Source organism: Varanus komodoensis, unplaced genomic scaffold (assembly GCF_004798865.1).
Source record: "Varanus komodoensis strain SLA01 unplaced genomic scaffold, ASM479886v1 scaffold7_3, whole genome shotgun sequence".
NCBI lineage: Eukaryota > Metazoa > Chordata > Lepidosauria > Squamata > Varanidae > Varanus > Varanus komodoensis.
Window position 1 is genome coordinate 27,479,380 of NW_025336480.1, and position 15,634 is coordinate 27,495,013.

Genomic DNA, 15,634 nt, shown 5'->3' on the forward strand with positions numbered 1-15,634 from the left:
GTTGATCTCTCTCTCCTTGTTTTGGTCCAGAAGGCTCCAGCCTTTAGTATCCAGTGGGCTTCAGTACCAGTTACTATATGGTGAGAGAAATGTTCAAATGTTCTCAAACAGTCACATTTTCTGTTCCCCAACTTACCATTTATTGAAGTAAACAGCATGCTAATTTGGTACTCTTGTGCCATGGGTGGGGAGCCTTCAGGCTCATGGGGTATACTTTGTTTTTTAGTAGAACCCCAAGATCCAGTAATCAGAGCCAGGTACAAAAGACATGCAACTTGTTCTTTAATTCTCGGTGTCAGTGAGCACATTTGGAGCCTAGGAATCTTTCAGTCATTAAACTGAATGGAGTTCACAGTTCTTCCACACAAAAATCTCCTCCTGATTACGCCAAGCTTTCTTCATTTCCACAGCATAATTTAGGTGGGAAAAGGCATTTTATTGTTATTGTTCCGAATCTTCTGAAAATCAGCCAGAGATCTATAAGTAGATCCTAATCTGCCATCCCTGCTATTCACCAAAGGAGCAAAATGTGTTTTAATGCTATCAAACGGTTGGCATGACGTAACAGTTCCACCCTTTCTATCATCCAGCAAAGAAATTATTATGATTAAATTCATCAAGGCAAGACTGGGCAAACTCAGACCAATGATCTTATCCACTAAGAGACATTCCAGCAGCAGCAAAGTTAATTGTACTCTAAGCAAATTACACAGTTGATGGAAACAGGTATGCATCACTCCTTGACCAGAGTGAAGGCAAGGTGCTATTAAGGAAGCATTCCAGACCATAACAACTGTAGTAGATGATACTACATAATATACCATATCACAGGTTACCAGTAATTCTGTTTCAGATCTGCATCTTACAGGGCTTCTTATACAATATTCTTCTCAAATGGTTACAGTCTATGCACCTTAAGAGAATACTTTCTATGCCTTATGAATTTTGCAAGTTCTTTCCAAGTTCAACCTGCTTTGCATAAATACCAGTTAACATGAGAAAAGCAGTTCAGTATTTTCCCCACTTAAAACGAGCCTATCAGGGCCACAGCTCCATTGGAAATCTTTTCTGTCTTGTGCTTTTTAACCGTGGTCTGGGCCTGGCTGCTCAGTATTATCATATCAAGCCAGCATGATCAAAGACATGGAATCAGAATGTTACTGAGAACAGTCATGCTAAGATTAAACTGAGCCGTGTGCTTTGTGTCTTTTTTCCATTTGTGCAGGTGAATACTTGCAATACTATTGAATGTAGAAAACCTGTTCCAGTCAGTGCCTTTCGAAACAAGCAATGAAGAATGAAACTAATGCACCTGTTGCCTTTGGAATTTCAGCTAGGAGTGGAAACAAAATCTACTCTCTCTTTTTTCCTGTGGATCTCCAATGAGAAATCCAAATTTTGGAGATATTGTATAAAGAAAGAGAAATCCAAGTTCAAGAGTAAACTCTCTTCACAGCAAGGAATAAATGGGCAATAGATAGTATCTAGCAGAGCCAGCCTTTCAATATAGCCACATGCACAGAAATCTAGTATAATGGACAAGTTCGGCTAGAATGCTTCTTCTTCACATGCTAAGTTTTCTCAGCAGAGGTTTTGGGGGTAGGGGAGACAGAGGAGCATTCAGCCATGTAAGCCCCCACTCACAGCCTAACATGATGCAGGAGCAACTGGAAGATTTGCAGGGATGCTTTCGCTTCAAGCACTATTTTCTACTCTTAACTCTGGCATCACATGAGAGCAAGATCCAAAGACACACAATCCTTACTGAAATAAAAAAAGCAAAAATACATTGCTACCTCTACATCACTCCTACCCCATTTTCTTAGAGTCTGTCTTATGTTCCTTGGGAGCAAGGAACTCTTTAGTCTTGCCTAAGGAAATCTTTAACATGTCTTACACACTGCTGGCATAGCATATATCCATTAATAAAATAAACTGGTAGCAATACAAAAATTAAGTGAAGAAATCCAGTGAAACCTAACTTATGGGGAGGGGGGTAGAATTGTTCATGAAATCAGCAATCCAGTTCTTTCTAGATTTAAAAACATGAAAAACTGCATTATAACAAGCCTGGCACTTTGTCCATCCAGCCCAGTATTATCAATCCTGGCACTGACACACCGTGGCTCTCCAAGTTTTCAGGCAGCCCTGCCTGGAGATGCTGCAGATTGCACCCGAGATCGGCTGCGTACAAAGCAGGTGCACTGCCAGTGAGCCATGGTCCACCAAGCTAGTTGTCCAACACCACTGGAGGATGCCTGCTTGGAGAAGTCTGATCTAATTAGTGTGCTGAGAAACGCAAAGCTTTTCGATGGTGATCACAGTGTTAACTGTGACATTTATCAGTTCTAGACCGAAGTTTCAAATTTTTCAAGTCTTTCACAAACTGTTCACTTAAACACAACTACCCCCACACACACACACATACACACACACACACATATGGTGCATGCTTTCCTTCAACACAATACTCAGCCACTCATCTACATCCATGAAAATGCACTGAGTCGCTTGTTGCCAAGGGTAACTTGACAGGAGCCAATGCCCTAGCTTGTCCAATGTTTCACTCCAGAGCACCCGCAAGCTCCACCTTCCCAGTCCACTCCCAACTTTACGGCTGGAGGCACCCACATTCTCTCACCCCACCCACTCTCTGGACCCCTCTACTGATGAGGATCAAGCCCATGTGTCACCCATGGGGTGCTGTGCCTTCATATCCCCATCATCCATCCATCCTCCTAGAAAACAGGCTTCGCTTAATCCGTACCCCGCCTCCAACACGCCTGTACCCTGAGGGCACTTTCGAACCTGGCTTTGCAGAAGCAGCAGCAATTTATGGGCAAGGGAAACTTGTCGTATTCCATGTCAGACCGTCGGTCCACCTTCCCCAGTACTACATGCTCCTCCAACTGTCAACACCTCTCCCGGATCTCTATTTCCCAGCCCTGCTAACCATGCACTTTTTCACCGGGGATCCCCAGGACACAACCTGGGCTACTTTGGAATCTCTGCTTGCCCGGAACCATCTGAAACTTGGCCGGATCCAAATGATCCTACCTAACAAGCTACGCACCCCCCGAGACAGGGCGGCGGTGAGCTCTTTGCGAGGCATCATTCCGCACATGTTGCAAACCCCTAAATCCAGCCATTCCTGATAGGGCACCCTCCAAATTTGTCGATCAGCAGCCCCATCAACCCTAACAATGGGGGTTAAGGGGACGATGGAAGTTGCAGTCCAACACATCTGGCTCCTCCAATCGATTCGTTCTGCCCCTTGAGTAATTACGCCTTGCCTCCCCACCCCCGCTTATCCAGAAAGGTGAAGCGGCGAAGGAGGAGAGCGGGAAGGTCTGCAAAGGGCGGACGAGGCTGCGCTCCATAAACTTACATCGTCCCACTTGACGAAGGTGGCGCCCTTCTTGAGGTTGGCAGAGACGCGGACGCGCTGGAGCTGAAGAGCGTGGACCCCTGGCTGTGCCCCAGCCATTGGCAGCAGCACATGGAGGCTTCGCACAGGAGAGGAAAGGTGGCGCGGGGGATGGACGGCAGGCAGGAGAGCGGGCGGCGGCAGCGAAGGAGGCGGCGGCGGCGGTAGCCGAGAAAGGCAAGAGCCTGCCGGGATAGCCGCCCAGCTCGCTCGTGCCGGCGAGAAGGCGAAGAGCAGCTGCTGCTGCTCCGACTGCAAAGCGCTGTTTGCGAAGCAGGGCGAGCCGCACGCGTGCCTACAGCAAGGAGCCAACCATTCCGTGGCACATCCTATATAGAGAGAGGGGGACACAGAGGCGCGCGCGCGCGCGCGCGCTCACACACACATATACACAAGCGCGCGCGCGCGCTGTCACTCACTCACACACACACACACTGCGATGACGCTTCCCGCTGCTCATGCAAATACCGCTGCCGCCCTCTCCTTCCTTTCCCGGCTGGCTGACTCGTCCCAACTTTTCTCGGTGCTCCCGGCGCCCGCGCAGGAGGCATGAGATCAGCGCCACCTGCTGGCGCACGACGCAGCCTCCTCAAGGCAAGAGGCGGCGGCAGAACTCCCTCCTTTCTTAGACCCGTATTGTTTTGAAGGATGAGCGTCCTCCGGAAAAGGAGTCGCTGGGTAGCAGTGCCATTGCTGCTTCAAATATATTACCTCTATTATATATAATGTATTATATATCATATATCTTATAGTATATAACATACCATACTGAGCTCCGGTTTCCCTTCCCACTCCACCTACACAGAAGTACTCGACCTCCAAGTTGCAAATAGGATGGGCCCTGTGGCTCCCCAAAGACCAACAACTGGTATTCTGTGCAACATAAGATTTCTAGCCATGCGTGGGGGGATGAATCTTTTAAGCTTTCACACGTGTTTATTAATGGGCCAAGGATTTTCATTTAAATTGTGTGTGTGAGAGATGATGTGATCAACGTGTAGTTATTGCCCTCAACAACCCTGTACACAAGGTGTTCACACTACCCAAAGGAGTTGTTTCAGCCATGTACGATTCCCCATGCATAGCTTAGGATGATTATCCAGATGCGGTGTTTTTCTCTCCATATCGTGTGGGTTACCTATGCACGTTAGCTTATTCTGCAGATGGCAGCTCCCTGCCAGGGGTGAAGTCAAATTTGAATCAGAAACACGAAGGGGTCTTCTTCCCAAACTGGGGCTCTCAGCTGCCATGCATTCAGTGGCTTACCAAGAGTGCTCTGTTTCTGAGGCAGGCCTGCTGGTCCTGGCCTAGACTACAGTACCATCCAGGCTAAACGAGCTGAACCACCAAGGGGCACTCCCAGCATACCAGCCCAGCCACAGGAGTTGCTCCTTCTCTGTGCAACCCCCACCACTCCTTGTTTTTTCCCCTTCCTGACTGTTGCCCTGGATCTTGGCATTTCCCTAACTCTTGCCTGCCTTCGTCCTCACTTATCCTGGTTTGCTACCCCAGAACTCAAGCCTGTGCTATTTTGGATTACACAGCCACTTTCTGCCCCAGCAAAAAGGCATGGGGGAAGGATTAAAGAATCCAAAGTGATATGTCCTCATGCAATTCAGGGGGAAAGGGTTGTGGTCTGGGGAACTCCAGAGGGCAGGATTTAACCCCCAAGTCCTGGAGCTCTATCTCCTTGCTTTAGTTCCACATAACCACAGGGTAGGGAAAGTCTGGTAACCCCTGTTTCAGGGAAGCATCCCACTGAAGCTTTTCTTTTGAGCTTTACAGGAGCTGTCCATGGTGTTCCACGGTGGGGAACCTATTTCTGTACAGGAGTCACCAGCCTTTCCTGCTGAAGGGCATTGGGTGGAGGAAGGCCATTGTAGACACTGATATGGGCCCATGCATTATAAATGCCAAAGGCACAGATCCCCCTCTAGCACAGGAGAGAACTTCTTTTCCCTGTGTTTTATTTCAGATGCAATAATGATTAGGGTCATTCTGACATGCTTTTAAACAAGCAAGCGAACAAAAACTTTTAAAGATGCCCTTTCCGGCTCCAATTTGGCCTCAGGTGTACCAGAGTAGTGCCCTGGAGTTGAATTCTTCCAGCCCGTTTTCAGTACAGGCATACCTCAAAAATATTGTAGGTTCAGTTCCAGACCAGTGCAATAAAGCAAGTATTGCAATAAAGCAATGTTCATGCATAATTTGGTTTCCCAGTGCATATAAAAGTTATGTTTACATTATACTGTACCCTATGAAGTGTGCAATAACATTCTGCCTAAAAAACTATGTACACACCTTAATTAAACATACTTTATTGATTAAAAAAATCCTAGTCATCATCTGAGTCTTCAGTGAGTCATAATCCTTTTGCTGGTGGAGGGTCTTGCCTTGATGTTGACACAGAGACAAAAAGTGAGCAAATGCTTTTGGAAAAATGGCACCAATGGACTTGCTTGATGCAGGGTTACTACAAATCTTCAATTTGTAAAAAAATTGCAATATCCGTGAAATGCAATAAAACGAAGCACAAAAAAAACCAAGGTACACGTTTAGTACCATGTATCTATGCACACTGCACGCTTGTTTGGTTTCAATGCACTGAAAACTAACAAGCCGTTTCCCCTCTTCTCCTGCAGTGCTTCTGGGTCCTCTTAAAGAAATGGTTAAAAAAGCAAAACTTCATCTAGGTATTTTGCAGTGGCTCTCACTGCCTTGAAATGATGGTTCCAGCAATACCAGCTGTTTCCAAGCACAGTTCAGTGATCCAGGTTGCTTGCGAAGTGGCTGCATATCCTATAACCAAATTGAGCCTTCTATTCCAGGAACAGACTCTTGTTTATTCTCTTCAAGCTCATTTGGGGTGGGGGAAATGGTTGCCTAACCTCAGCAGCATACCACAGGGTGTTCTATATCTCTGTAAGGAGGAAAAAGGCATGTTCATGGTTCTCACATTATTCTTCTCACATAACTTGTATGGGAGAAGGACTGTGTCCTCCCATACAAACCTGGCCTTCCCTTAAGATCAGGCCAGGAGGCCCTTCTGCATCCCTTAAAGAGGTGAGGGGGCCTTCTCAGTGACTGCTCCCTGCCTGTGGAATAGCCGCCCCTGGGACATTCACCTGGCATCATCTCTATTACAGTTTCAGCACTGGGCAAAAACATTTCTTTTTAATATCTTTTAAAATAACTGTTCTTGCTCTCCCCTGCACTGCTGCTGCTGCTTTGTTTGGTTATTATTGTTAGGTTTTAAATATTGATACTGAAGTTTTATTTTTATTTCATATCTGTTTTTATCTTTATATATGTATTTTATGTGTTTTCATCTTTATTGTAAGCTGCCTTGAGACTACAGTAATATGCAGCATATAAATGAAAGTATAAATAATAAATAATCTGTACCTGCAACAATGGGGCCTCCCTATCATTCCTGCATTTTAAACTCATCTTACAGTTTTACAAAAAATCTAGGGGTGTGCAATAGAACATTTTGAAACAGAACATTTTGTGTTGCAAAATACTAGCGCTGATTTAAAATTACAACAAAGTGACAGAAACCTCACTGTTACCATCTCTGTGATCATTTAAGAAGTCTTTCCTACCCTTTCAGTGCCCAAGCTAAAACATTTTTGAAAGACTTCTCCATACTCAAGACATTCTTGGGATAAAACCAGACATAAATTCGATTTGAAGAGATCCTTTATATTGCTGATAAGATTAGTGACATAAAAGAATGGGGGATGATCCTAATGGCAATGAAAGGTTCGGATAATTAATGACAAGCTGGATATGTTCAGTTGCGACTTAAGGCACAACATGTAAAGTCATCTGGCGACCCCTATTATAAGCTAACAGTTGCTTTTGCCTGCAAGCTGGCCTGGACATTTGTTTTAGGCCAATGCTGGACCACCAACATGTCCATTAGTGTTGAAGGGTGGCTAAATAGTGGGTAAAACAGAAAGTGTCACTACCACAGGTTATTTTGCAGAGCTCAGTATCGCCATCTCATTGGCAAATATTAACGAGTGTTTATGGTGGAATTCTTTTTTTTTTTTTTGCAGCAATATTAGTCCCTTGATTATTCATCACTTTTTCAGGGAGGGAGCTCCAAGGAGCATATCTTTGCATTTTTCCCTGTCCAGCAGTCTTCTAAGATATAGTCCTTTATTAAGCTAGGCTGGTTGGCTTTGCAATACAGAATAAGTGCTAATAAACTTGCTAACAAGTGGCATCCATCAAAGGAGCAATCCTTTGCTGGAGTTAGCTCTTACCCATGTTAGGGTTTTATTCCAAAGTGAGCACCCTTCTCAATTTTCCTCCAAAAGGGGCTGGTTCCACACTCAGGGAGGTTTGTGTTGCTCCTGGGCCAGTTGGCAGAAAAGCTGGACTTTGTTTAATTGGTCCATTCATTAGGCTTGGCAGCGAATCACTGGACTGATGAACTCACAGCCCTCGCTTTTAACCCTCCTTGTTCTACACTGTAGTGTATTAACCTTAGCATTTCAGTAACGCATCTCAACTCCTTCTCTTTTCAGATCTTTCTAGCTTGAAATGTATATTGAAAGAAGTGGCCCCAATACTTACAGAGAAAAAAAGATATACATAAAAAGTATATATGTACATAACTGATTTTTAAAAGCATGGTTATATGTGAAATTCATGCACTTAGCATACCAGCTGCAACTCACCTGTGCAGTTTGCTTATGTATGTTTACCCTTCATTACTTAGAATCAAGTGCCATTCCACAGATGCCTACTCAGAGTGGCAGAATATCCTGGAAATTTGACTGCACTAATACAGAAAGGTGTTCTATTCAGGCTTCACACAAACAGCAAACCAAATAAACCAAGCTTAATTTGGAGTGACTGAGACTTAACAACAAGAGAAAACATACCAGACACAAAAACACAGTACAGCAGCCTTTAAATATCATATTTTCTGGCATCATCACCCTTACCATACTGACAACTTCATATAACATTTCAAGAAAGAGGGCTCCCATGTTCTAGATTATTTCTTTAATCTTGGAAATGTGGAAATAGCTCTTCAGAGTATTTTTGTCAGGGAGAATGAAAATGCTTATTTGATTGGGATTTGGAATTTTAAAGAAGCCTCAACTATTTGCCTTACTTTTTACATTTGTATGAGTTATTTTTACATCAGCTAACTTAATATATCTTTTGAATGATTTGTACTATGAACTGCATGAATGTTCTTTTGGAACTGCACATCTCCTGCTAGAATTGCACATTTTGTGCCTGGCTGAACATTAAAACAGAACACCTGGTAACTAGGATCAGAAAACAGGTTCACCATTTCTAGCAGTGGCAAGGCCTGGACACCAGGTCTGTTAAGTAGTCTTAATCAACGTGGATACTCTTAGTAGCTGCCCTCTGAGAAATGTGTACTCCAAGTGTATCCTCCTTTTGTTTCTCAGTTGGTATTGATGGTGTCCAACCAACATCGTTCTACTTGTGGAAGAAAACCCTTTGAATTCTTTTCCTGGCTCTCTTTTCCACTACCAACCCTTAACTATGGCTATAATTTACTTCACAGACCTCAGCCTACAATAGTTTCCTAAAATTATCCCAGTGCACTGGGAGACTGCATAACATTGGACTATACAGCAAAGTTCTCATACATTATTTAACTCCCTGCTTACAGATGAGTAGAACAATTCTGAGCTACTTTGTGGAGTAGAACAATTCTTTCAGCCGCGATCCTCTCTGTGCAATGTGGATATAACAATGATGCACTTTGTCTACATGTATTGGCAGAGTAATTTATTTTAACAATTACAAAATTGATGGTGCAGAGAATTCACATTTTTAATATGACTTGAGACATGAACTATTGTCTTTGCAACCACAGCTACACTAAAATCCTGCATTTTTGTGCATGTGTTTTTTTTAATTTGATTGTTCCAAGCCTTTCATATTAGCTGCCCTTTTCTGCACTTTTTCCAGTTTTCCATATATATTGTTTAGGTATGGCTGTAACATGAACCAACTTTTGAGGCTCCAGAGGGAAAGGGAAGGGTTAATCCTGGAACTGACAAAATGCTAGAAAAACCAGGTGCCAACCTAGTTGGAATCTGGTGCCCAAGGTCCCCAGGAGACCTCCTCCGCCCTTTGTGCTGTGGGGTGAAAACTATCAGAAACTATGGCCCCCAGGACACTGGATGATGACTGGTAATGACTGGCTAATGGCTGACACCTGGAGTAAGTGGCTGGCCCCAAGGACTAGGAGATGGGCCATCACCCCACAGATCAGCTGACCTAGGCTGGTGGGGGATAAAGCCGGAGGAATAGAGCAGCCTGTTGTTCCTCTCTTGGGAGGTTCGGTGCGCTGCCTATTCTCTGTGCTGGAGAGTGATGTGATATCCTGTGCATCCTGTGCCTGCAGAAGGTAGAGTCGAGCAGTGTATTGCTGAAGCTAGGATTAGTTTGTTATTTTTCTGCCAAATGGCCCAGCAAGGCCCTGGTAGTTGGGGTTCTTGGTTGGCCATAAACTGTATTGCTGTTAGTCGTGAAGTCGTGTCCAACCCATCGTGACCCCATGGACAACATTCCTCCAGGACTTTACTAATGTCCAATTTCCCGTTTCCTCTTTTTACCTGGTTTTATCCTTTCAGCCTATGTACTTGAGTCTGTCCACCCCTTTATTTTATCGTTTTAATAAACTTGTTTTGTTCCCCAGGCTTGGGTTTGTAGTGTGCTGAATCCAGTGACTGGTCCAGGGCTCTGGGACTAGGGAAGTTCTGGGCGGGATTTTGCCCAGGTGGCCGAGGGAGCAGGGAATCCCTGACAGCTTTCAGTTACAGTGACAAACAAGAAGCTCTTTCTTCTGACAGACGGTGTATCAGTCGTTGCTATGACTTCTTTCACAGGGTGAACACACTGAAAGGCCAGAGCAGAATCATTTTGCATGAACTGATGATGCAGAGTGGTGTTGAAACATTGTGTTTTAAATCCTGGGTCCTACAAGAGCTAGGACAGGAAAAGGAGAAACTACTTGAAGTGGGGACAAATCCAGTGGTGAAGGCAAGTACAGACAAAGCTGCCTTGACCAAGATGCCCAATGACATGTTCCATCCACTGCCTTGGCTGGGATCCAGCTTTGGGGCACATGGGTGCCCCTGGCCAGGCAAAGCCTGTATGCATTGAAGCCACCCCAGCCAACACTGAGTGGAGGAGCAATCCTTCAGAAAGAACATGGGCCGCCCAAAGCAACTGGGAGGGCAAGCAGCACATTAAAGGGGATTCTTCTCTTATCCTCAAACATGTTGCTGAAAATGGGGATTCTCCTCCATGCTCCCTCTCCAGTTATGCATAAATTCCTACAGCCTTCTATATGAACATTCTACATGCAACCTAAGGCAATTAAACTGTGGTCAGCAAGAAAAGCTAAAGTTAATAGGCAAGATGTAATAAAATGCTGCTTCAGTCACCATGTTGAGATTTGCAGCTTTAGCTTTATACTGTGGCACAAAAATTGATGTTATTTCCATTTGCGCAATGAACTGAGCATTAAAATATACTATCCATAAGCAGCACTCTTTACTGAGCAGGCACTGTACTACAACTGTTATGAAGGTGGAGCCATTAATCAGCAAGTTCTATTGAAAAATACATATGCTTGCATAGCATCTTCTGGTTCTGAATTTCATTTGTATTTAGATCTTACATTAGTTGGTGAATTCAGTTTATGCAGTGCTGAATTATTTCTTAAGATGTAACTCTGTGCACACTTAGAGGGGGGAAATTTTTAATTCTCATCATTCCCCAGCCAGTCATGTTAGGCAAATGAGCTTTCTAAGGCTTTTGAAGGAAGGAGTTGTAGAACTTTTTCTGTCTAAACATGTGTTCTTTTTGTTTAAAAAATTGCACTGTTCTAATGTGTCTGTTAATGGAGAGATGTTTTTTCAACCTTCCTTCTCCTCCCAAGAATAAGGACAAAAGCATCAATTCATCCAAAGTTATCAGACTTATTAGAAAGGTGTCTGTTTCAAAACTGTATTTAAATTGCCTGGTTTCCTTCACTGGCATCTCAAGATGTCAAGCTATCAACTCCACGTCAAATGCTTTGTTACATAGGGAAGCATCTTGTCATCAACTGGTGTTCATGTTAAGCTCAAGTCACTCTAGCATACAGACACTGTTTTATACAATGACAGAGGCACTGAAAATCTACCCATCACACACAATGTAGAATTTGAGAATTTTCTTTTTGGGGGCTTCTGAAACACTGAAAATTTTAGACCCACCCCATCCCCTTAGAGAATTTTATTCCTTGGGGGTTTTCAACCTCAGGCCCAAAGGCCACATCTGGCACTCCAGGGTTCCCCAAACAGACGTGAGTCCTGCTCCTGCCCTTTCTCATGACCATGGATCATTTGGTGCTTTCTCAGGTTTTGCAAAGCGCCTCAAAGGTTCTCAAAGGTTGAACTGTTTCTCTTAAGGCAGCAAGTGCTTTCACCTAAGACATGTTGCGGGGAAGCACTTTGGACCTACCCCCCTGTCTTTCTTTAGCCCCACCCACCCTGGAAAGGTGTCCCCTGAAAGCCTCCTCAGGCTGAAAGAGGTTCCCCACTATGCCTTACATAATATGTTCTAAGCTACACTGATTTTTTTAAAATGCTGCTTCAGCTGAGTTAAGGCAAGGGTGGTGAGGAGGTCACCTCATTTACAGATCAATGTTACTCTCTAAGGAAAAAAATTGAACAAAGAATGCATCAGAGGGAAACTTGGCCCATTCAGTCACTATTCTCCTCCCTTCTCTTGTTTTTCCCTTCCCAGAGGACCTGAAAGAATGGAGCAAAGGAATAGGAAAACCCATCATTGAGAGGAAAATGAGGAAGGAATGCAAAGCATTGCAGCTCTGTCAATTTTATTTCTTGCTCTGGACTCTAGACTTATTTCTGCAGTGCAAGAAAGGACCTGGAAAATTGCCTGCAATGTGGTAATTTCATAGTGGCATGTGTACACCACTATTTGTAAGCATAAAGATTCTGCATTGTTTCTAACAGTAATCTGACTCAAGTCTATGCACTGTGATGGGTCTATTCTAAGTGGGACTAACATTGAATGCAACCCTATGGCAAGGCAAAACAGCCATTGAGGTCTGGTCCGCTATAAACATGAACAGGAGATCTGCCCATCACATAGGAAAGGCTCATGCGCTCTCCTTGACAGTTTATACCAAGTGCAAAAAGCCTGGATGCCCTCACTATACCAAGTGCTAATGCATCTGTTTCTGATCCACAGAGTCAGATTGAGCAGAATGAGTTTGGTGCAAGCTGCAGCACAAAGACCTCAAGCACCACTGCTTAAACTAAATGACTGCCTGAGACTGGTATTCCTGAAGACCTTTCAGCGATGTCTCCAAAATTAAACATACTTTATGTCTGCACACAGTTTCAGAACAATTCTTGCCCACAGGGATTTAAGGTCAAAATTTGCATGCTTCATGAGGAACCTAGGGAAAGCCCCATTTTTGCTCACATAAAGGGAACAAAGGCAAAAAATTGTATGCCTTTTGTAGCACCTACTGGCTATGGTACCTGGGGTCAAATGACACTTCTTCCTCCCCCATCTCTACACCATTTTAAAACCACACTTAAGGCTTTTAAAGGAAAAATGGAGTTCTCTTAACCACTGGCAACCCATTGTAATATTCTACAGCTTTGCAGTGGCTCTCTTTTTTCTTAAGAACCTTTCATTTACCACTGCCCCTCTTCTGCAGTTCACATCCTCTGGACTTTTTTTTTAATAAGTCCTTCCTCTCAGATTTTCCATAATTGCCCCATGCTCAAGTGCAATTGCATATTCTGGGTTTGATGCCTCTTTCAGCTTTAATGAGGACTTGCCTATATTACCACACAACAATTTGTAAAGGAAATGCACATTTTCAACTTCTCCAAATAGGACATGAAAGCAAAAAAGAAAACTAATTAAGAGTAGCTTCAGGCAATGACTTTTAGCTTCCAAACAAGTTGAGGATGTATGCACATGCGCAAAATTCTTGACCTATTTACCAACCGCAGATTCGTAATATGGTTTAGTACATATTGCCATCATACACCAACTGTGCCCAAACATGCCTACAGACCTTACCTACGCTGAGTTTCAACAGATCTCAGCTATGGCCCATTGGCAGCACTATGGCAGAGCCCCATGCCAACACGCACACACAGAGATTGGGGTATGCTCTTTCCTATCAGACCAAATCATGTCTCTTCATAGAAGTGGACCTCTATAACCAAGTACAGGTAAGAGTTCTCTCTGCCTAGAACCCAAACCTTCTTTATCACAGACTTACGAACACAATTGGCCAGCTTCTCATCCTGAATCATTTTGCCAGTCCAAGCAAAGAGGGACACTTGGAAAGCCCAGAGAGAGAAAACTGCCCATCTGGGTCCTACTCCTTTGAACAATCCCCACAGATGTCTGTGCCCCTTCAGGACAACCAACCACCAAATACTTCAAATAATAAGGGCCTAAGCCTACTCTCCCTAGACATAGTACGTGGTTGTACCCAAGGGACTTTCCTGATCCACCATCACTTTTCCTGTTTTGAACAATTAGAGGACTGACTCGAATCCTTCTGGGAGGCTTATGGGATAAGTTTTGGCTAGACAGGCTTTTTTGCCTGTCTAGATGGACTGGCTCACAGAGGGTGAGTAGACTTGATAACTCATGGCACAGCCTCTCCAGTCTCTTCTCCCTACAGAATGCCCCCTTTCCACCACCTGAGTTCCCATCCTTGGAAGCCAGCCAGCACAATTCTTTCATGCTACCTCCAACAGGGTGGGAGATGGAGATGGAGCTGTGATTTCCAGCTCCAAGGCTAGAGCTCTGTCACAACTGTGGATCTGGGAATCTGAACTATGGACCACAGGATCATTCGCTTAGCTTCTTTTTGCACCCTTGATTTAAGTTACCTAATTCCAGACTGACTGTACTTTAAAATGGTACAGAATTCTTATTTGCTCACCTTTGAGCAGGGGTGAGAACACAAAAAAGAATCTCCTCCACTGTGGCTCCATACCTCTGGAATAAATTGCCATCATTGGTCTGATAGGTCCCATTATTACAGGTTGCCGTGAAAACACTGTTCTGGTTAGGCTTTCCCAGATTTTCGCTGCCGCTGTTGTTTATATCACCATTTTTATAACTCTCTAAAACCACATAAGTTTTTATTATGTGTATTATTATGTTAGGCCACAATGGAAGGGCTCCTGACCCAAAAGGCAGGCAAGAAATATTTGACATAAACAGATGTCCATTTATAACCAGACATGTAGCATGGCATGAAAACCTGTTTTTACAGATACGCAAGTGATAGCTGCCCTTGGAAATCACTCCTTGTCCATCGTGCAGAAAGGCTATGGGAACTCAGGCCAAATGTCTATCAAGTCCAGCATTCCCTTCATGCAGCTGCTAAGCAGCTGCCTGAGGAAGGTGCTTATACAAATAAAGAAACAAGGAGAGTCAGAAAAGGCCACCCAGGCCATCTGGTTTCACTCCCCAGCTCCAGCCAATAACACTCATGTAATGACACATACGTCATATCTATTTCTAAAACCCCACTTTCGGGAGTATTTTCTGCCCGACTCATTCTATCTCAGCCTAACAATCACATTCCAGAACTCAGAAAATGCAAAAGCACTGTAGCTTTGCTTGCCATAACCCTACCTTAGATTTCTACCAAAATCCAAAAATTGGGGAAGAATCCCCATCCATCATACCAACTGCAAAAATTCTAACTTTCTGGAGTTTTTTTCTCACCAGCTCCTTTTATCTTGCCATTCCAACTGTCTACCAGCCCTCAGAAACATCAGGAGCACCTTCATTTTCTGAATCCTAACCCTAACCTGGATTTCCAGTGTAACCCTAGAATCGGACCCAGTTTCCCATTGTTGTTGCTGTTGTTGTTGTTAGTCGCGAAGTCATGTCTGACGCATCACGACCCCATGGACAACATTCCTCCAGGCCTTCCTGTCCTCCACCATCCCCCGGAGTCCACCTAAGCTCACACAGACTGCTTCAGTGACTCCATCTAGCCACCTCATCCTCTGCCGTCCCCTTCTTCTTTTGCCATCTACTGTTCCCAGCATTAGGCTCTTCTCCAGGGAGTCCTTCCTTCTCATTAGGTGGCCAAAGTATTTGAGTTTCATTTCAGGATCTGGCCTTCTAAAGAGC

At 44.1% G+C, this 15,634-nt stretch overlaps 1 protein-coding gene across 3 annotated transcripts in view; it reads right to left on the minus strand.

Annotated features, from left to right (window-relative positions):
- Positions 1-3,787, minus strand: part of PLCB1 (phospholipase C beta 1) — a 592,180-nt gene extending 588,393 nt beyond the window's left edge. For all 3 annotated transcript variants that reach the window (XM_044454160.1, XM_044454161.1, XM_044454163.1), the window contains exon 1: positions 3,389-3,787. In XM_044454160.1, coding sequence (XP_044310095.1) covers positions 3,389-3,487 — 99 coding nt within the window. In that variant the 5' untranslated portion in view covers positions 3,488-3,787. The remainder of the gene's footprint in view (positions 1-3,388) is intronic.
- Positions 3,788-15,634: the final 11,847 nt, after the last annotated feature.